This window comes from Podarcis bocagei (assembly GCF_964188305.1).
Source record: "Podarcis bocagei genome assembly, chromosome: 14".
Lineage (NCBI taxonomy): Eukaryota > Metazoa > Chordata > Lepidosauria > Squamata > Lacertidae > Podarcis > Podarcis bocagei.
Window position 1 is genome coordinate 32,503,889 of NC_138139.1, and position 23,278 is coordinate 32,527,166.

Genomic DNA, 23,278 nt, shown 5'->3' on the forward strand with positions numbered 1-23,278 from the left:
TTATCATTAGGGCCACCGGGACACCACATGGCCTCTGACTAATACCATGGACTTAATGCAGAAGAGATTTACTGGGAAGAGTTGAGGACCCCACTGAGCAAAAGGCTGAAGGCCATGGAGGATAATCCGTTTTAAGAGAGCCACAGCTCAGGGGCAGAAAGAGAGAGAAACCGGATTCCTCATGCCGGAGCATTCTTGTTGCAAAGCTGGGAGATCGTTTCACGCATGAAGAAAATGAAAGCCAGTTTTTCCGGCTTTTTAAAACCGTGCTGTGAAATGTCACCTTGTCAGGCCACCGCTGCATACCCATGGTTGACAGCTAGGCTGAGACAAAAAGGTGGGTCAACTCTCAGCTTGAAAGCCATCCCCTGGGTCAGCCTCATCCAACTTGAGACGTAACAAGGGCAAATATCAATGAAGTATGCCTGTCTATTAAGTGCTCAAGAACCGCCCCCGCCCCCAGTTTTTTCTGCATGCCAGGAAGAAGAAGCAGCAGCAGCAGTGATAGAAGGTCCCAGGTTCTTTGCTCAGCATCTCCTGGTATGGCTGGGGAAAGCCACTGCCGGTCAGTGTTGACCATACTGATCTAGATGGATCAATGCCTCGTTTCAAGGAAGGTTCCTCTGCTCCAGCTTCCTATGCAGGGAGCCAGTGTGGCGAAATGGTTAGAGTGCTTGACTATGACCTGGGAGACCAGGGTTTGAAACCCCACTCTGCCAGGTGACTCAACAAAGGCAGGTGGTGTTGTGGCATCTGAATATAGACTGCATTTTTAATCAAGGCATATATTGGCTTATATCTTGATCAGGTTCCTAAATTAAATGGGCTTAGATTTTCAAATGTTATGCCAGGCAGAAGACCAACTGCCTAAGTACTTTGGCAAGATGTTTATCCTTCTGGAAAAGAGGGCCCCTTTGGTTTATTGGTTTATTGCGGTCATAAAAAGGCTGAGAAGCAGGTCACTAACCTTGCATGCTGTAGAGTACAACTAAGTTGTAAAAGTGGTAGGTAAACAGTAAAATAAAACCATGTGCCTTAAACTTGAGCTACAGGACAAAAGGCCAAGGGTACATGGAAAACAAAGGCAACTGGCTTGGCTGGGGAAAAAGAAGCTTCTTCCTATTTTATTTTGAGGCTGTAAACTGGTCCATCCTTTCCTTTGAGAAGGCTTATCCTTCTTAAAAGGCTACCTATGTTATGTACTAAATATTTGCTTAAATGTAATTATGCAAAGGATTTAACAAATGCTAGAAGAGTTGTATTTATCCTGGAATTAAGTCAGCCAGCAGTTTAGCCCCCCTGCTAGACAGGAAGACGCCATCAAATGTTCTCCTGATATATTAGCTGTCAAACATTTGTTTAGAAACCTTCAAATGAAGGAGATCTTTCAATGTTTATGTGAACCCAAGGTCTCTGACATCTGTTCAAGATAAAATTTTAAAATTATTAACCATCTGTTTTGGAGGGCAAGGAAGGCAAGAGGTGAGCTGGTAATTAAGATTCCTTGTTGAGACACATGTAAGATATATTACTACTTATTTGTCATTTATAGATGTAACAATATATAGCTCTTTGTCTGCCATATAAGGACAGGAGGATGGATATGGGTGTATCTTAAAATTGGTTATAGCAATCAGCCAATAGGAAATTCAAGCAGGCTGATTGAACAGAGGCAGCCACAGGAGCAGCAAAGGGGGGTGGATTAAGGAAATATAAGGGCTGGCCATAATGGCAGGAGGCAGGGGCCAGAGCTTGGTAACCATATACCACTGTGCCTCTCATTTATTTGTCTGACAAATAAATTATTATTTTAATTTCTCTGTTGCTGCGTTGAATATTTCATTCCAGCTAAGCGTTAACCACAAGCAGGGTGCTACATTTTATGGTGCCTGCGACTCGGATAAGTGGTCTGCTGGAACGCAGCGCCTTCGCCTTACTGGACGGGGTACAAGAGAGAGGACAACTGTGCCTACCCAGCGCGCACTGGAAAAATTTTTTCCAGGGGAACGCAGCAGTCTCGTCTGTCTGATACCCTGCCCACCGACGGCGACGGACCGGGGGGGACCAGAGAAATAAACAGGGAACCAGCTAAGGGTAAGTGCACTAAGGGGTTTTGGCCCTCCAATTAATTGGGAGGAAGAGAAGTCCTGATCAAACTTCTGCGTCTCAGTAAAGGGGAACTGAGTACGCTAGGTGGCTGGGTATATCAGATGGTGATCTGGTGGGGGAAAAGGGAAGAATGGGAGGTAGTGTGTGGTGAAGTATCTGGCGCATTGCATGTGTGAGAAAGTACAATGTGTAGCTGACCTAAGTGTGGAGTGAGTACTACTTCGTTTCCCAGTAAGGTGTGTGTGTGAGTGACTGAGTGGATACTTCACAGGGCCATACAATGGGAGTTGGGGGTTCAAAGGGGGGAAGTACACCTTTTGAATGTATGTTAAATAATTTTAAGAAAGCCTTCTCAGGGGCATATGGAGTCAAACTGACGCCAGAGCGCCTGAGAACGTTATGTGAATTAGAGTGGCCAAATCAAAATATTGAATGGCCATCTCAAGGAACCTTTGATATAAATTTAGTAAGCAAACTTTCGTCTAACATCGCCAAAGAGACTGGAGGGTGCCCAGAACAATTTTCATATATAGATTCCTGGCTGAGCACATTAAATAAAAATCCTCCATGGATAAGGGAATGCAAAGTCCAACGATGCAAATTATTGGCTGTAAAAGCCAAAGTTAGGAAAGGAATCTTGCCAAATAAATCCAAACACTCCACCAGTTGTAACCCCAAGGCAAGAAAGTGGAATGAATAATGGGGTTGGAGTCACAGAACTTGATTCCTTGATAGATTATGATAAATATCTTCAGGAGGCATTGGAGTTCTATAATGAAGCCCAAGCAGAAGTGGTTATTCCACCTGTGAGTCCCAGTAGAACTCCATCTACAGTCTCCTTTAGTGGAACAACTAATTGCCCACCCCAAACCCCTGTACATCCAAGTTCTAGAGAATTATTACAGAAGTTACAGGGAGACCTTGATCGGTCAGCAAGCAATACAGCCACCTCAGGCTATGATGGACTTGGTGACTTCAATAATAAATACTCACAGTCCTACTTGGACAGATTGCCGCCAGCTCCTGAATACTCTGTTCACCACTGAGGAAAGGAGAGACATAATTGAAAAGGCACAGATATATTTGCGTGAGCAGGCCAGAGTGGGAAATATTTACAACTTTCCCTTGGAAGATCCTAATTGGGATCCAAACAATGCAATTCACCTGGCCAGGCTTACCACCTATCGCCAGACGCTTGTGCAAGGTATCTGCAGGGCATGCCAGAAGCCCACTAATATGTCTAAAGTCTCAGGAGGGTAGACGTGTTACCCATAACACTGTTTCGTGTTCGGTGCACACCCACAAAAAAAAAAAAAAAAAAGAGACTTAAGTTGTCACCTTTTGAGCTCCTGTATGGGAGGCCGCCCTCCTTTGTTCAGGATAGTCCAACTGACCTCAAACAAATAAGAGACCATGTGACACAGGGACAAGTGCAGTCTCTCTCCCGTGTTTTTGTCTCTCTCCCGTGTTTGTTTGTTTGTTTTTTATCTTAACAGGTGGGCCCTCGAGCGCACGCCGTGCAGCATTGCCGTGCCGATTCATCAGCTTCAGGCTGGCATAGCATATGGGTGAAAGAGTGGAAACGTGATCCACTTGCACCTAAGTGGCGTGGACCTTACACCGTCTTGCTCTCTACTCCAACAGCGGTGAAGGTAGCTGAGGTGACCCCCCTGGATTCATCACTCCCGTTTGAAGAAGTCCGAAGGCAGTTGGACGTGCAAAGGTGACCCCTCTAATCCTCTTAAACTGACTCTCTCCAAAAACCCCTGTATCTAGCCCTACGGGGAACGGGCTAGGTCACGGGCAACATTAGACGACCGGCCTGCTGCAGCCACACCCTGGAAGCTGGCTGACCTGCGCACGCCTGAAGCTTGAGGAGCGTCTGAACCAGAGACTGTGAGCGGGAAGATTCTCTTATACAATTGATTGACTGCCCCCTTGTGGAACAATTATCAGGGATATTACACATTGGGGATCTTTGGGATATATGTTTTGGTCTTGGTGGTTCCCCATTTCTGTCACTGGGGGAATTATATAGGGACTAATATTTATATGCTATCACAATACGGTAATCTTTTGTGGAAGGAATGCATATGCTAGACATCAACATGATATTATTATTAATCCTGATCCCTTGGGAAGAGGAAGGGTCCTTGAATCTGACCAAATTTGCTAAATATGGATTCCGCTATGATCACAATATGTGGGTAGGTTTAGCTGAAATGGTAAGCCAATGTTGCAAATAGGACTAATTGCCTTGTTTGCTCTCTTGGGCCAGATGATTCAGAGGGAGGTATGCCCTTATTACCGATACCATTAAATGCTATTGGTATGGTAAGCGAAATGCCACACCAAACAGAAGTACAGAATTTCCCCGGATGGAACTCAACTAAACATTACGAGTTATACCTGTACAAGGGGAATTCTGTGTACATAAATCATCAGATGCAGCTGATTCTACCATGATAGGCTCTTCTCATTGCCACTATACTTGGGATTATATTAAGAATAGTCATACCTGGGCAAACGGTACTACCTATCGAACTCGGAATACCTTGCCCTGTGCAACCCCTTTTATTCATGCATGGAAAGTGGTATGGAACATAACTGTGACAGAGAAAGGCAATCTAACATACTGCACTGTGAACTCTATACCCCTTGTGATATTTCGCCTCATGCACTCCACATACCAAAACCCTCAGACCCATGGTTGTGGTGGATATGTGGAGAATGGGCATACAAGAAACTCCCTTCCAAATGGAGTGGGACTTGTTTCCTGGGATGGGTATTACCACCAATGTGGATTTTGCCCACTAATTTGGCCAAGCGAACACGAAGAAACGCTGATATTTCTCATATAGCAGGAGGAAGTACCCAAAGTTGGAGCGGTACTGATGATTGGCCACCAGAGCGCATTATAGCCTATTATGATCCTGCCTCCTGGAATCCTGGTGAGCTCATACAAGGGGCACAGGATCCTATTTATAATCTAAACAGAATAATTCGATTGCAAGCAGTAGTGGAACTTGTAACCAATGTAACGGCCCAGAGTTTGAGACTTATTGCACAACAGTTGGATGAAAGTAGAGCCGCATTTTGCAGCTGAAAATGGGAATGGATTATGTACTTGCCTATGTGGAGTCTTGAACTTGACAGGGAATGCCTGTTGCTTTAACATTTCTGATAATGGTGAGGCAATCCGTGTGTTGGCCACAAAGATGGAGAATATAGCACATGTCCCAGTACAAACATGGGAAGGATGGGATATGGGATGGTTACCTAATGTCACAGGACTCAAAGGGATATTATTGTCTTGCTTGTTTTTCTTGACAGTAGTAGTGATGGTTTTATGTATGATGCCATGTATCATTTCATGTTTTAGAAGTACAATTAGCAAGATGATTTCGAATGAAACTCTACCTCATGTCATGGCCCTATACAGAGCTTTAACTCAGAATATGATGCAGATCAAGCTATCAAGGACGCTTGGTCCTTGAGCTTGAAAGGGGGGAATGTGGCATCTGAATATAGACTGCATTTTTAATCAAGGCATATATTGGCTTATATCTTGATCAGGTTCCTAAATTAAATGGGCTTAGATTTTCAAATGTTATGCCAGGCAGAAGACCAACTGCCTAAGTACTTTGGCAAGATGTTTATCCTTCTGGAAAAGAGGGCCCCTTTGGTTTATTGGTTTATTGCGGTCATAAAAAGGCTGAGAAGCAGGTCACTAACCTTGCATGCTGTAGAGTACAACTAAGTTGTAAAAGTGGTAGGTAAACAGTAAAATAAAACCATGTGCCTTAAACTTGAGCTACAGGACAAAAGGCCAAGGGTACATGGAAAACAAAGGCAACTGGCTTGGCTGGGGAAAAAGAAGCTTCTTCCTATTTTATTTTGAGGCTGTAAACTGGTCCATCCTTTCCTTTGAGAAGGCTTATCCTTCTTAAAAGGCTACCTATGTTATGTACTAAATATTTGCTTAAATGTAATTATGCAAAGGATTTAACAAATGCTAGAAGAGTTGTATTTATCCTGGAATTAAGTCAGCCAGCAGTTTAGCCCCCCTGCTAGACAGGAAGACGCCATCAAATGTTCTCCTGATATATTAGCTGTCAAACATTTGTTTAGAAACCTTCAAATGAAGGAGATCTTTCAATGTTTATGTGAACCCAAGGTCTCTGACATCTGTTCAAGATAAAATTTTAAAATTATTAACCATCTGTTTTGGAGGGCAAGGAAGGCAAGAGGTGAGCTGGTAATTAAGATTCCTTGTTGAGACACATGTAAGATATATTACTACTTATTTGTCATTTATAGATGTAACAATATATAGCTCTTTGTCTGCCATATAAGGACAGGAGGATGGATATGGGTGTATCTTAAAATTGGTTATAGCAATCAGCCAATAGGAAATTCAAGCAGGCTGATTGAACAGAGGCAGCCACAGGAGCAGCAAAGGGGGGTGGATTAAGGAAATATAAGGGCTGGCCATAATGGCAGGAGGCAGGGGCCAGAGCTTGGTAACCATATACCACTGTGCCTCTCATTTATTTGTCTGACAAATAAATTATTATTTTAATTTCTCTGTTGCTGCGTTGAATATTTCATTCCAGCTAAGCGTTAACCACAAGCAGGGTGCTACAGTGTCCTTAAGTGCGTGCAGACCGCCTTCTCCCTTTAAAGATCAACTCCAGTTCCTAACACACCAGTGTGTCGTGACACAATTTGGAAAGCTCTGGACTAAAGGTATTGAAGGAGGTGGGGCATAAGATCATAAAGTCCACTCTGTAAAAATGACCTAATTGCACCACTGTGCCCAGTCAATCCATCGTATGCCTTCTTTTTTTTCTTATATGTGCTCCTGGCATGGCCATCTAGGCACTCATAATGTTTGAACATGGAAGCTGCCTTGCACCAAGTTAGAGCATTGCCCCATCTAACTCAGTATTGTCTACACAGATTGGCAGCAGCTCTCCAGGGTTTCAGGCAGGGGATCTCTCTAAAAATGCCACTGAGGATTGAACCTGGGACTTTCTGCATGCAAGGCAGGTGCTCTCCTAGTGAGCTATAGCCCTTCCGCTGAACTGAGAACCAGCTCCTTCAGTAACACTGCTGTGCAGGCTTTTTGGAGGAAACTTTAAACCCAAAGCAACTCTGCTTGGAGAGAGTGCAGAATCCATGTCAAGTCATAGGAGAGAGAGAGAGAGAGAGAGAGAGAGAGAGAGAGAGAGAGAGAGAGAGAAAGTCTCTTGCCTTCAAATCAATCCTGCATTTATGCAGAGCCAATATTTGCACTGCTTTACAACAGACTTTCTCGCTTAACCTTTGGGGATCTTCTTTTCCAGTGGAAAAAACCTGTCCACTGTGCCGAAGACAGTCTTTGCAAACATGGCACGAGAAAAACGTGCAATTCTGGGACACAATCACGCCCTGGGCCAGTTCTCTCCTGCAACACAGAACCTGTGGCAAGGAATGGCGTGAGAATATGGAAATTTCCGACCCTGCTTCTTTGGGGCGGGCCTGGTTAATCTTTTTCCACAACTCCTGAGGAAATTTGGCTGTAGTGAATACCACGGACGCCAGCTTCTGAAAGACTCCCCATGCCTGACCGCTGCTCCTGGTGTAACATAGACCTGCTTTTAATCCTTGCCTCTCCTCCTTTCCCAAAAATACACTTCCCAACTTTATACATGTCAGCCTGAGGATATGGTCCCTTCTGTTCTTTTTCAGTTATTTATTTCATTTTATAATGCACATAAAATGGAGGGAACAGTTATAACTATGGGTGGAAATTAAAATATGAAAAACAAAACTATAAAATACCATAGATGTGCTGAGTAGACCCCTTGAAATTAATGGATCCAAATTAGTTGTGTTCGTTGAATGAAATGGTTCTGTTCTCAGTAGGACTAATACCCAATACAACCCTGTGCTGTTATCTTGCAATGAGTGATTCTTGACTCTTTATCTGTTCCCCAACCCTTTCTTTGTATAGGGTTTCATCTTTCCATAAGATTGTATCACAGCCATCTCCTTGGTGAAAAGCATAATTCTAAACACCAGCTGCTCTTCGGCCATCGCGTTCCCCTCTCATGGATACGGCTTGATGCTCTGTGTATCCTTTTTGGACTTGATCTCCCTGGCTTTGTCCTGCTTTCTCAATCTCATAATATTTACTGGAAAAGCAACAAAACACATTTTTAAATAAGTATATACAACAACAACAGGGACGCGGGTGGCACTGTGGGTAAAACCTCAGTGCCTAGGACTTGCTGATTGTAAGGTCGGCAGTTCGAATCCCCGCGGTGGGGTGAGCTCCCGTCGTTCGGTCCCAGCTTCTGCCCACCTAGCAGTTCGAAAGCACCACTAAGTGCAAGTAGATAAATAGGTACTGCTTTATAGCGGGAAGGTAAATGGCATTTCCGTGTGCGGCACTGGTGATGGCTCACCAGTGCAGCTTCGTCACGCTGGCCACATGACCCGGAAGTGTCTTCGGATGGCGCCGGCTCCCGGCCTCTTGAGTGAGATGAGCGCACAACCCTAGAGTCAGTCACGACTGGCCCGTATGGGCAGGGGTACCTTTACCTTTATACAACAACAACAACAACAATTTATTACTCATACCCTGCCCATCTGGCCGGGCCTCCCCAGCTGCTCTGGGCAGCTCCCAACAGAATATTAAAAGCACAACATCAAACATTAAAAACTTCCTTAAACAGGGCTGCCTTCAGATGTCTTCTAAAAGTCAGATAGTTGTTAATTTTCCTGACATCTGGTGGGAGGGCATTCCACAGGGTGGGTGCCACTACTGAGAAGGCCCTCTGCCTGGTTCCCTGTAACCTCACTTCTTGCAGTGAGGGAATTGCCAGAAGGCCCTCGGTGCTGGACCTCTGTCTGTCAAATGCTGCCATCTCTCTGAGATAGGCTGCAGAATTCTTTATCATTTATTTTTATTAATAATAATTAATGTATGTACTGCTCACGTGCTGATGCAGTAGACTACAAAAAAGGTCACAATCTAGTCCACATGAAAAATGTGTTCCACAGGGCAGGGGCCGATACTCTAGAAGCCCTGGTCTGTACAGCTGCCCAATGCATATCTGGTGCATGCAGCACACTGCAGATGACTTAAAATTATGCATGGCATGGGGAAAGCGGATGGAGAAAAGTCCCCCCCCCCTTCCTCTTAACACCAGGACTTGTGGGCATCCTATGAAGCCGAATGTTGGAAGAATCAGAACAGACAAAATGAAGTTCTGTTCACGCAGAACAGTTAAACTGTGGAACTCACTGTCACTGGAGACGGCGACAGACACCAACCTGGATGGCTTTAAAAGAGGATTAGGCAAAATCATGGAAGCGAGGGCTATTGATGACTACTAGCAGCAATGGCTGTGCTCTGCCTCCACAGCTGGAGGCAGCAATGCTTCTGAATACTAGTTGGTGGAAACTGCAGGAGGGGAGAACTCCCTTCTGCTTGGGTCCAGCTTGTGGGCAGCGGCAGAGGAAGCCGCTTGGGTGCCTGGGGCCGCGCGCCATGGGGTGAGGTGAGTCACCCATAGGGACGGGGCGCACCGTGGGGCCTCCAGAGTCTGCCTGCCTACTCCCGCTCAGCCACCCTATAGCTGGGGGGGGGGTGAGGCAGCGGGCAGACCATTTGGGCAGTGCGTCCCAGGAGAGATGTGTGGCTCTGGTGCGCTGCAGGCCCCGCGGTGAGTGCCGCCTGGCATTTTGTCACCCCCTCAGTGATGACACCTGGGGCAGACCGCCCCTACCACACACCCCTTCCTTCACTCCTGCTTGTGGGTTTCCCAAAAAGACATCTGGGTGTCCAATGTGAAACCAGGATATTGTGCTGGATCTAGCGGGACAAATTCTTACGTTGTTATGACGGCAATGGCTGGGCAAGAGTGCATGGAATAAGGCAATCCATCAGATCTCCCCTTAGTGGCTTCATAGAAGTTTGATCCTCCAAGGACACCCTTTAACTGGGCAAATAAATCCTTGCTTTTGCCGGTCCTGAATCTGCCACCATTTAGCTTCCTCGGATGCCCCTGCTGAGTTATAGTATTGTCATAGATCGAGGGTACCAGAGTCTGTTAGTGAATGGTAGAATTCATGCTTAATCGGATACACCTCTTGTCATGTTCTCCCTTACCTGCCTTTTACTTCTTTAAACTGAAAATCCTCAAGCATTGCAACCTTCCCTACTAAGGGAAATTCACAAACCATTTGATCAATTGGCATCTCTCAGTCTTACCTGCATCACAGGCTTGTTGTGAGGTTTAGAATGTGGAGATGAGAGTGATAGAGGCCACCCTGAACTCATTGATGGAAAAGTGGAGGAGAAATGTAATAAATAATTTGAGAAGTCATCAAAATTTAGGAATATGTCCCACCCCCAACCTGGAAAAAAATAGACATATTTTTTGAAAGTATCATCCACCGTTAATATCTTTGCTGAAAAGCAAAGCTGGCTCTATACTGCCATCTGCTGTGCAAATTTTGAAATCACAACGTATACCACCCTTCCTCTGAGACTTAGATGTTTGTGGTTGCGGGGGGGGGGGGGGCTCGCGTTCTAACAGAATCTGCAGGGTTGGAACTCAGGACAAAAGCCCAGAGATCCACAGGGGATGGAGACAGTTAAATGATCTCCTAGAGAGCAGCAGATGTTCCAAAACATCTGGAGGGCCACCAGTTGGAAAAGGCTGATTTTAATATCTTAGTGAGATGTGGCAATGATGGAGGTATAGTGGTACCTCGGGTTAGGAACTTAATTCATTGCGGAGGTCCGTTCTTAACCTGAAACTGTTCTTAACCTGAGGTACCACTTTAGCTAATGGGGCCTCCCACTGCTGCCACACCACCGGAGCATGATTTCTGTTCTCATCCTGAAGCAAAGTTCTTAACCCAAGGTACTATTTCTGGGTTAGCGGAGTCTGTAACCTGAAGTGTCTGTAACCCGAAGTGTCTGTAATCCGAGGTGCCACTGTATTTAGGGAAGGATACCTTCGCAGCGGACAACTAAAACCATTTCTATGATGAGCCGCAGTAGAAAAACAGAAGCTCCAGGTCAGTGGTGGCCGGTCCCCATTGAGACTGACGGGGCAGAAGGCAGGGAGCCCAACACTAGGCAGTGCCAGAGCCAATGAGAGGCAGAGCATGTCTAATTCTAGTTTGGTCCTCATCCTCCCACCTGCTGAGTTGTGCAAGAGGCCAACACGCTGGACTGGTTACAAGAAAGAAGGCAGGCAGCTGTGAGCCGGCTGAGGGCAGAGTGAGGTTGGTGGGACAGGGCTGCACTAGTCCCAGTGGAGAAGCTTCCACTGCTCCAGGTTCCAAAGCACTGAATACCAGATTTGGGAGGGGGGCTAAGAAAAAGGGAGGTGGGCTGCCTCTTCCCTAGCGTAGGACTTATTGCAGCTCACAGGCAGAGCAAATGCTTTGCATGCAGAAGATGCCAGGTCCAATCCCCAGGGGGAGACTCCTACCTGAAACCCTGGAAGCCCCTGCCAGCCTGAGCAGGCAATACTGAGCTAGACAGACCAAGGTTCTGACTTGATGCAAGGCTGCTTCCACTATACTCCTTTGTGGCTGACCATCACTGGAAACAAGGCAATTCTGATGAGGAGCGAAAAAGAGAAATGAAGGATCCAGTGTTCCAATAAGCTCAGGTGCATCCTAGATTTGCATGTTCCCCTGTGGTCCCTCACTCCAGGAGTTAAGAGGACATGGATAAGGGAAAGACGGGGGCAATATTCCCCACACGCATTTCCAAAGAGGCGCCAGCAGGTGGCACTGCTAGCTTTGCCGCGGACGCACTTCTGAGAAGTTCCAGCCACTGCTCCCCAGTGCCCCAAAGGCCACACACATCCCATATACACACACATGTTCACTGAATGGTAAAGAAAGAGAAGAAAACTCAAGCTGGGGTCCTCCGATCTGTTATGAGTTCCACAGTTCAGTCTCAGCTTGTGTGTGAGAGAAAGAAAACAAAAATGCAACTTGAAGCTTGGTTTTGTGAGTTGTGATAGCTTTGCAATCCTGAGGCAGGGGGTCATTTTGGCCCTTAATAGCAGCAATGAAAACAAGCTCATTTTGAAGACAGTTGACCACTGTTGAAATAAGGTTGAATGATTATGTGTCTTCTTACGCAGAGGCTGAATGTGGGCAGCTGGCCAGACACAGTAGCACCACTGAAGTTTCTGATTGAACCTGAGGATGTAACTTAACAGAGAAAAGCACACTGAAGACTGCAGAGTTGTAGAGTTGGAAGGGAACCCACGGCCCCTGCTTCTTCATTCAACCCCTCTCCAAATGCTACCCAATGAAAACACAAGAAATAACGTTTTGCTCATTCAAGACTTGTGCCGATTGTTGGGGCAGCAATTGTGGGTGGGTGGGTCGTTTTAAGTTAACTACCCACCTCATTCTTTCTCCACTCCTCCTAAGCCTGACCCTGGACAGCGATGAGCAGCACCGTTGCTCATTTTGCCTTGTTCACAACAGCTTTGGGCAGGAGCACTCTACCTGTGCAGCGAAAACATTAGAAACAATATCTTTAACGATCCACATACATTCTCATTTTGGCCTCTGTTCCTGGGGAAAGGTATCAATCAGACTGACTCTTTGCATCAATGAGAAAGACCTGGGTGCCTTTTCCGACTGCCTTTTCGGTAACCGAGAGGCCCTCTGACTTAGAACGCCCTGGCGTTTCTCTCTGTGTAATTGACACAGTCAAGGACCCTCTTCTGACTCAGGGGCAGCGGAGATGAGAATGTTAATGCGTCAATTACGCGCCTCAGATTGGTTTCCATCAGCCTCTTGTGAATTGGCCTCTTCTGCCAAGCCAATCTTCTCTGTTCGGAAGGCAATGTTTTTATCTCTGCTCCTGATAAGGCAGGACCTGCTTCCCCACAGTGTCCTTTGAGAGGCTGATACGGCGGCACAAACAAGGGGGCAAACGCCGGTAGCCTAATGGATTCATTTAAAGCTCACCTGTCAAGTGCCATTCATTATGGGAACCAGAAGCTTTGCAGATTGAATTGATGGGGGGAGGCTGCCCTTAGACTGAGTCAATGTGTTCAGCCTAGCTCAGGATAGTCCTCTACACTGACTGGCAGCTGCTTTCCGGGGTTTCATGTAGAGGATATTCCCATCCCTACCTGAAGATAATGAGGGTTAGACCTGAAACCTTCTGGGCACCAAGCAGGTGCTCTGCCCTGGAATTGTGGAATATAAAAAGGAACACAGGAAGCAGCTTTCTGCTGAATCTGGCCATGGGTCCATCTAGCTCAATGTTACCTACACTGGCTGGCAGAGGCTCTCCAGGGTTTCAGGCAGAGGCCTTTCCTGGCCCTACCTGGACGATGCCATCGGAGAATGAACCTGACTTCCTCCAAAGAATCCCGGGGGTTGTAGTTTGGCCCTTACACAGTGTTAGAAACTGAGATTTATAAGCTAGAAGCCAAATGGCACCTTAAACCAGGGTTGCAACAATGGCATGTCTATTCGCCAGGTGGTTGGACTAGATGACCCCAGGGATTCCTTCCAGTGCTACAATTCTGCGATTCTCTGGTCTCACTGGAGCTCTTACAACAATTCGCTCATCCCAGTATACAAGAGGGAGAAACACACAGTGGAAATGGTATTAACTAGGCAGAGGTTTTTAAACTGTGGTCTGTGAGCTCCATTTGCGTGGCCTGTGGAAAGGCTGCAGCTCAGTCGGATATACAGTGGTACCTCTGGTTACGTATTTAATTCGTTCCAGAGGTCTGTTCTTAACCTGAAACTGTTCTTAACCTGAAGCATCACTTCAGAGGTCTCCCACTGCCGCCGGAACACAATTTCTGTTCTCATCCTGAAGCAAAGTTCTTAACCCGACGTAATATTTCTGCGTTAGCGGAGTCTGTAACCTGAAGCGTATGTAACCTGAAGCATATGTAACCCGAGGTACCACTGTATCTGTACTCAGCCCTGCACTTCCTTTCCTTGATGTGATGATGGAGGACTAAGATGCCCAGGACTAAGATATCCATGATTTGTGTGGCAGCTCACAAGCGTAAGACGTGCCTCTTTTGCTGCGCACAAATCAGCTGGCTCGATGGAGATGCGAGTCGCCAACCTGGTGTCCAGAAATCTCCACACAGTCCCAGTTGGACCTGTGTCCAGAAGCAAAACGCACCTGGCACCTGGGAAATTTAGACCATTGCACCTCACAAGGTGACAATTCCTAGCAACCACAGTTCCCTTTTAATGTGTGCAGACAGCCTGTATCTGCCTCCCCCCCCCCCCCCGCATAATGTGTGGCAAATGCCAGCTTGTCTGAAGCAGGTGTGTATTTGGTGAAGTGTTGTGTGTTCCACTGGTCTCCTGCTTTGGCAGCTCAAGACACTTTGGCATTGGAGAGCCACTGCCTTTCTGCATAATCTACTTCTCCCCTGTGGGCAAGGGCTTCTGAGATCCAGACACGGCTCCGCAGCTGAGGCCCTTCCCCATGTGAGACATTAACAGGCCACAAATCTCGCAAATTCCTGTCTGTGGGAGCGAACAAGAGAGGGGGGAAATAATAGAGGCCAATTTGAGTCCCGTTCTCAGAAAGGAGCATTTCTACACATCCCCAAAAATCTCACTTGCAGCTGAGGCACCAACCAGGGAGAAATAGATCTGCTTTCTAAGCAGCTGCTCCTCTCCATAGCAAGTTTCTCTCGCTTCCAATAATCTGAATATCTACTGGAAAGCTTTTCCTGGTGTCTTAACTATGCCCCCATCCTTGGTAAATAGTGGATCTGTGTGCAGTTCCACACTCTTCTAGGATTGTTTACTGCAATTTGTGCTACTTGGGGCTGCCGTTGAAGACTGTCTGGACACTTCAGTTAGTACAAAATATACTAATGATGGAACTCACAGCTGGAAAATACTCTTATTCAGTGTTTCCCCCCCCTAAAAAAAAATGTTTAGGAGTAGTCTCATTTCCCTACTCATATTGAAATACTACCCCTCAATGAGGCCAAACGTAGATTCACATAATGTTTAGGGATATGCATACCCCTGCGACCCCCCAGAAAGAAACCTCTTCTCTTATTTTTATAAATCTTTACTACTTGTTACAAGAATATTTGTATGAGTTAATACCTTATTATCCCTTTGCCATATTTTTGTACTTTTATTCTTCCAGGCTGTAATGCTTTATGGTTTAAATTCTTTATTCTTTGTTTTCTTTCTTTTAGTCATGTTTGTACGTGTCTGTTTGTTCATTAGCAGATCGATTAAAAAATAATGTTTAAGAAGTAGCTGGATCCATTGACCATAGATGGGTAACACATTTTTTTCTGGATTTCAGGGGGTTGGACTAGATGACCCTCTGGGTCCCTTACAACTCTACAATTAGATGATTCTATTATTCCCTTCCCACTTTACTCTCATGTATACAGGCATACCTTCCTAGTGAGGATAGCCATCAATGTAGCTGATGAAGCAAACTGTAGTCCAAAAAAACCCTCATGCGCTAAAACAATCCATTGGTCTTTAACACGCCGCAAGACTTTACGCTGTTAAAATTCCACATCCTGTTCAGTGTTACACCAGCCATCCACCACACCCTTCTCCAGAATACTCCATTGTGTTCCCTGCCACACATACACCAATTTTTCTTTTCCCAGCTAACACCCCAAATTCTATGGCTACTGGGCATGCTCAGTCCTTTTTGACTGGTGGTTTTTTTTTTGGGGGGGGAGGCTCCATATTTGTTTGTTTGTTCCTTTTAGAACACATGCAAAGATTTGTTTCACCTCTGTTAACTACAGAGTTCCCCTTGGCCTGTCGATTCCCCGCCCCCCCTTCTTCTTCCTCAGTGTTCCCATATGGCTTCCAATCCTGTTACAGTCACTCCCTTGAGTTCGCTGCTAAATTGAGAAATCATCTTGCTGTCCTCAGGAATTTGTCTCATCCTTATAACACAAGAAAGCACAGGGGTTCGTTTCATTAAATCTTGTTTTTAATTAGTACAGCATCCTTGGGTGTGTGGGGAGAGAGAACATGAATACATATTACCATATTGCAGAGAAGCCGTTATAAACAACACAATATATCACTTTTGTTTCCCCACCCCCAAAAAATGTGAGCATGAAGTTGGTTAAAATAATAATAATAACAACAACAGGGCTCTTCCTACCCATGCCCCTACTTGTTGGAAAAAGGCAATCAAAAAGCTTCTGGCCCCGATCCCAGGAACCAGGAAAGTGCAGGCATCCTATAGCTGCTGATGGAGAATCCACACAATTATATGACACTAGGGGTTTCACAGCTTCTTCCCTTGGTTGGGGATGTGTGACTATGCATGGTTCCAAAAGGATGCTCCAAAATTCTTTCGTTCTCAGGTACTGGAATCAGTTTCTATGCTCATCCACCAGCCTGCTTCAGACAACTCCTTCAGCAGGGTACCTCATCAGAGATTAGATCTCAGGGTCGCTAAATGGAGAGAAAAGAGAGTCTTAGTTCTCTGCCACATACACTCAAGCAATTCACATTTTCTAATTTGGCCTCAGTTTTCCACATCAACAAAATGGACAATTTTCTAAACCCCCCCCCCCAAATTAAACTTTATCAGATCCTTGGGGCTGCTGTCCTGTGCTCCCTTTCTCCTTCGTAACTTACCTCATCTCCTGTCTTCATTATGCTGTGTGTGTGTGTGTGTGTGTGTGTGTGTGTGTGTGTGTGTGTGTGGAGAAAGGGTGCATTGCAATGATGTCCGAGAGACAGAGAACTCAATACCTTCCTGGCTGGAACCCTGAGGCTCTTAGGTCAGTTACTTCCACTCTAGTGCCATGGGCCAGCCTTCACTAACTTGGTGCCCTCCAAATATTTTGGATTCTCACCCTGTCCCAGCATCATACAGCTGTGTGGGCTGGGGCCAATTGGAGTCGTAGTCTTGAACATCTGAAGGGCACCAGGTTGGTGAAGTCTGCAGTACACTTCCTGTACACAGCAGCAGCACATTAGATGGTGTTTATGGGCAGGTTCACACACATCTTCCCATCAATTGATGAGTGCATCATCAAGTGTTGGCTGTCTTGCATGCAGGTAAAATGCAACAGAGCAAATCTCAAAGATAATACATGGCATTGGGGCCCATTGCCACCTCCCTTTGTAACTCGCCCAGAGTTGCATTAGCAAGTAATGAGAAATCCAGTGATGTCCGTGCAGACATGAAGCAGTGTGGCAGGGCAGGGGGACGAAAGAGGAAGGAAGGAAGGAAGGAAGGAGGGGCAGCTTCTCTTCACCTAGCATGCGCATAATTGGTACTGTATAGATAGGTATAAAGGGTCTACTCTGCCTGCTGTAGAGTTCAGTGGACCTCCAAAGCTTGCATACTCCTTGATCTGAAAAACCACATTCTTTATCTAACAGTTTTCCTCTTGCTGCATGATATTGACAAGCTGGAGCATGTGCAGAGGAGGGCAACCAAGATGATAAAGAGTCTGGAGATTAATCCTTACGTATATAGGCTAGCAGCCTTAAACTTTTCCATCACTGGTGGCTAGTGCTCCCTTGGGATTTGTGGAGCCCAAGATCGGCTGGAGCCAGAGCTAAGGGCAGGTGTAGCCAACTTATTCATTCATTCATTTTGCTCAATTAAATTTATATCCAACCCTCCTGCCCAAAGGAGCCTAGGGCAGCAAACACTTCTGTGTAAAAAACAAATGTTCTGCCCTTTAGCTTTGTGGAGCCAGAAGAAGGGCTCCTGTGGTCATTTCCATTTTGTAGGAAATGCCTTCTTGCTCACTACTGGCCTAAGTGAACTGGGGGAGTGAAGAGGTTTTCCCTTGGGATCTGTCTTCCACAAAGACCTCACATAAACCCCAGCCTGGCTTCTCATCTTCGAGGCAGCATACGCAGCCCTGCCCTTTTCTCTCAACTTGCTGCCAGGAAGGGAAGCTAATCCCCTGGTTGCTGATACCTCTTGTTCCAAAACACAATTGGCTCAAATGACGACTTGGGCAATCCCTGGATTGTGCCCTTGCCAGTTTCTCCTGCTCCGGAAGCTAGGACCTGAACCAATGGCTTCAAATGACAAGAAACAAGATTCCAACTGAACATCAGGGAGAATTTTCCGACAGTAAGAGCTGTTTGAAAGTGGAACGGACTCCCTTGGAAGGTGGTGGACTCTTCTTCCTTCGAGGTTTTTAAACAGAGGTTGGGTGACCATCAAATACTTTAGCTGCAATTCCTGAATTGCAGGGGGTTGGACTAGATGACCCTTTGAGTCCCTTACAACACATGATTCTGTGATTCTAAGAAGCTGAAAGGAGGGTCTGTGTTGTTTTCCTAGCAGTGTAATTTTGTCCCCTGGAACAGCCATCGCTATCTGTTGCTCGTTTGTGTTTATAAACCTCTCCCTATTCAGAAAGCTCTCGGAGCAGCATGCATGATAATTAAAATAAGGCATTCAAAGAAAAGGACAGTGATTAAAAAAAAACACCTGGCAGATCAGTAGGTGCCCACAACCTAAGGATGGGGACACTGTGACCCTCCAGATGTCATTGAACTCCAACTCCCAGCAGCGCCAGATGCCAGCATAGCCAATGGTCTACGAGATGATGAGGGCTGGAGTCCAGAAGCCAAAGGTTGCCTGTTCCTGCCACAGCAAATATCAACATCCTGAAATTGCCTGGGTATACAGAAGGGTTTTGAGCAGGTATCAGAAACACCAAACAGTTGAGCAACTGTCTAACAGAGTATTCCAGAGGATGGGAGCCAGCCCACTAAAAGCTCTGCTCCAGGTAGCCACCTGGTTGAATTTGTGAAACATGCTGCACTGTCAGGAGGGTCTAATGTGAAAACTCAAAGGGGAAAGGCCACAGCTCAGTGCCTGGGCACCTGCTTCTCATGCAGAAGGTCCTAGGTTTGATCCCTGGCATGTTCAGATAAGAATGGGAAAGACTTCTGCCTGAAACCCTGGAGAGCTGCTGCCAGTCGGTGTAGACAATAATGAGCTAGATGGACCAACAGTCTGACTCAGTTTAAGGCAGCTTCCTTTGCCTTAATGGAAAGAACTGCAGCTCAGTGGTAGAGCACCTGCGTTGCATGCAGAAGGTCCCAGGTTGGGTCTGCAGCATCTCCAGGCAGGGCTAGGTGAGGCTCTTGCCTGGAGATCTCCCTCCAGACACTGACCTAGATTAATCAGTGGTCCCACTTGGTCTAAGACAGTCTTCTACGTTCCAGTGCCCTGTCCCATATAATCAGATTTCTCTCAGTGGGATCGTTCCTTGGACAGCAACCTCAACCTTGGGAAAGGGGTTTGTTACTAAAGGGAAGGGGCCCTTCTGCATGCCAAGCAGATGCTCTACCACTGAGGCATGACTCTTGTCCATAAATATTAAGACTTTGTCAGGAAACCCCCTAGAAGTGGGCCATGGGAAGCTCATCTGTCTTACAAGTGCTGCATCCTAGATCATAGCTATCAACTGTCCCCTTTTCTTGCGAGGAATCCTATTTGGAATAAGGGAATTTTCCTTAAAAAGGGGGAAAGTTGACAGCTATGTCCTAGATGCCCTCTGAGGCTTAAGACTCTGGACTTACTGTGCCCAATTACCTGGCTTCCTTCGATGTGCTGGGCTGTCCTGTCTTCCACATCAGCCTTTCCAGGAGCTTCGGGTGCATGGCGGGGCTTTGCCAGAGAGCCTCCTGGCATCCTGTTGGGCACAGGGCTGCCCAGATCCTCCCTTGGTGCCTGGCGTGGTTCTTCTGTGAGGCCTGAGGCCAGAGCGTTCTCTTGATGGCCCCTGCAGCAGCAGCAGGAGAAGCAGCATCTTTCCAGGCGCCCACCTGGGAGGACAGGTGAGGCTGCAGATCCAAAGTGGTCCAGGGTCCCTCCTCCTCCTCTGCCTGCTGGAGTGTCAGCCACTGAGTGGCCCTGCTGACGGGCAGGGTGGGGGCAGCCTCCAGGCTATCCCGGGAGCCCTCTGCTGCCTGCCGGCGCCACAGGTAAGGGGAGCGCCTGACTCCCATCAGAAGCCCCGAAGCTCGCCCCACGGTGTGGTACCTGGGGCTGGCCACATGCTTGTACCAGGCGCCTGCTGGGGCCACCAGCAGGATCAAGCCCAGGAAGCCCAGGGCTTTCCATAGGGGCCTGCGGGAGACTTGCCATAAAACCATGAGCACAGGTGAAGTTCAGGTGGGCTCAGGAGCAGGGTGGCAGCTGCCTTATTTGCTTCAAAGAGATGATGCTAGTCCTTTGTGAGTCAAAGGTGGAGAAGGTCTCTCTCTCTCTCTCTCTCTCTCTCTCTCTCTGCTGCTTCTACAACTTGTATATAACTGCAGGCAGGGGGTGGTGGAGGGAGAACCCCCCCTCCCTCTGGCTCCACCCTTTCCCCAGCTGACATTCATGATCAAGCTGGAGTCTGCATCCTCATCCCACCCTCTCCACCCCCAGGGGAGGTACCACCCTCTCTGCCACAACTCCATAGGCAGACATTCAACTGACACCAGTCTCCGTCACTGCAGCTGTGCCAGGAAAGGATGATGGATCAGTTGGATTTCTGCCTGTCGTCAGCCCAAGCTCCTCAACATCATGACTTGGAACTCTCAGCAGCAAGGGACGTCTGGGGCCCCCTTCCCAAAGAAATGTACTTTTTAGGATTGGGGGTGTTCCTGCACACACAGAGAGACAAAATGGAATATTTGCAGCATGCTTAGATAGCTGGATGCGAACTCAGAAACTCCCAGTGGAGCTTATAGAGCTGCGGGGAGGTAAGGAGGGGATTTATCAGGGGAATAGCAAATTGGGGAGAAATTTAAATGCGGCTTCACTCTCTGCAAATAGCAGGAGGCTCACAGGATGGGAGGTTGTTGCAACTTTGGAGCAGAAACAGGAATTGGCCCTGGTCACATCATCTCCCTCTCTGTGTGGTGGATGACCCTTGCTCCAAAAAGCGTGGTCAGAATGAAGGGGTTCAGGAACTCTGACCAGACCAAATTTCATAAAATCATACACAGACTTTACTAAAACAAAACTTTACAAGGGAGGAAAAACTCCAAATAATTACACAGATTAAAATAGCTCATTAATTAAAAATCTTTTTTAATTAATAAAAAAGTTAAATAATTAAAATCTTTTTTTAAAAAAGCTCAGAAGGTAAGAAAGCAACAACTGCTAATTTATCCAGCTAATGAACATCAGTGCTTACACTTAAATCTCAGTAGGCTGAGCAATAGAAGATGCTGTCAAAAGCCCAAATAGACGCTTAGCTGGCTGCTGAGAACTCCCGCCAGTCCAGGTTTTATGGGAACTTAGACCATGGGCGTTCACCTCTTCCACCCAGTTACCTTGTGACACCGGCCTGGAAGCCTTAACGGGAGACAGCTGTATGGAAGCTCATTATTTCTGAGGTGCTAACCCATTCCCATAAACCAGTCCTAAAGGGGTGATATCACCACACTCTCTCTCTCACAAACACACACCCTGCTCCATGTTGATAAGTAACCCGCAGTGGGGAGGAGGGCGAACGCATTTGTGGGCTCACCAGCTTCATTAAGGGCAACAGGGGGAGAAATAAAATAAGTGAACATCTGTTAAGAAGACCACCCATGCCCAAGATCTTGGCCCGGTTTGTGTGGGGTGTGGGGTGTGTGTGTGAGTGCACATGTGTGGGAGAGGGAGAGGGTGCTTAGCACAAGCCTGCCTTTACTCTTGCCCCGGAGGAATTGGGGAAACGGGGATAAATTGCAGTGATTCAAAGCAAAATGAGCCCTGAGTGAGATCTAAAACGAGCTTCGGAGTTTGTTCCATGGAGCTGTGTAAACACCTCCCTCCACCCGCACTGCCCCTCTCATCTTTCTGCTGAGAAATGATGCTAGCAGAAGCCACAGAGATTTTCCTCTCCCAGCTCCCACATTTCCCTTTGCTCCTCAGTATCAGAATCATAGAACAGTAGAGTTGGAAAGGACCACGAGGGTCATCTAGTCCAAATCTTTGCCTGATAAACAAAGCAAGTGAGGGGCATTATCACACCATTCAAGGACAGTTTCCACCCAGGAAAAAGCACTGGGGGACGACGACAAGGGGTGTAGCCTGGGAGAGTTCTAAGGGCCAGATGGGGAGGCCACAAGGGCCACATTTAGCCCCACCTGCTGTTCCACCCAATTAATAAATGCTCTGTAACTGTCCTTTTCTCAGAACCAAAAACCCATATATGTTAGCCTATCTATGTAGTGAGGATGCTCTGACCCTCTCAGCCATTCGGGTCATAAGAAAGCTGGATCAGGCTAATGGCCCACCTAGTCCAACATCCTGTTCTCACAGTGGCCAAACAGATGCCCCATTGCCGACCGTGGAGGCAAAGCATAGCCATCATAACTGGTAGGCCCTGATAGCTTCCTCCTTCCTCCATGAATTTGTCCGATCCTCTTTTAAAGCCATCAAGTTGGTGTCCATCACTCTTTCCTGTGGGAGCGAGTTCCGTAGTTTAACTACGCACTGTTTCCCTGTGCTATTATTTCCACCTTAGTGACATCTGTGTTGATGGAGACAAGGTTACTCTAAGGATCCTGCTTCTAAGGAAATGAGTGGCAGCCACCAAGGAGTTCAAACATGAAGCATCATTTGTCTTTCCTCAGCTCAAATCTAATTCTGAGTTGCTCCCCCCCCCCCCAGTGTGAACCCAGTTCCAGCCCTAAAGGCTGGAAAACAGCCATAGGCGGTTCATCATCCACAGGATAATAATCCCGAAAATTAAACTGCATTTTTCTCCAGCACAGACAACAGCTTTTGCAAACATAGACAGGCAGGAGAAACATCTCACAGCCTGTTGGGTTTGATGCCTGACGATCGAGCAGCCTCATTAGCTGAACCTTCCCAGGCGTGTGGAAGAGATTTGCTGTTGTGATATTAATTCATGTGTGATTAAACAAGGGCAGATGACTAGGGTCTGGCGCATGCTGTGTGACAAGAGTGCCCATCACTTTCCCATTCATTAGGAAGAGGGAAGACAGCAGAGCAAGTTACTAGAGTACAAACCTAACAATATGAATGGGAATCGGTTGGCTGGAACCAAAAGGGGAAGAGGCAGAGCAGATCAAATGCAAAATCTTGTTGGATCTATTAGGCTGGTGCAGAAGCTGCCTGATATCAAGTTCCAACTTTGGTCCTCCTACCTCATTATTG

The 23,278-nt window shown here is 46.7% G+C and overlaps 1 protein-coding gene across 1 annotated transcript; it reads right to left on the reverse strand.

The window, feature by feature from the left end:
- Positions 1-16,124: 16,124 nt before the first annotated feature.
- Positions 16,125-20,501, reverse strand: NPW (neuropeptide W). Its single transcript, XM_081170952.1, has 2 exons — positions 19,709-20,501; positions 16,125-16,584 (listed from the first exon to the last, which is right to left on the reverse strand). Exons 1-2 carry the CDS (start codon positions 20,269-20,271, stop codon positions 16,569-16,571), a joined length of 579 nt encoding a protein of 192 aa, XP_081027078.1. The 5' UTR covers positions 20,272-20,501; the 3' UTR covers positions 16,125-16,568.
- Positions 20,502-23,278: the final 2,777 nt, after the last annotated feature.

Excerpts from the sequence above, each read along its gene's own strand:
- NPW (XM_081170952.1), bottom strand. The coding sequence starts at position 20,271 with ATGGTTTTATGGCAAGTCTCCCGCAGGCCCCTATGGAAAGCCCTGGGC.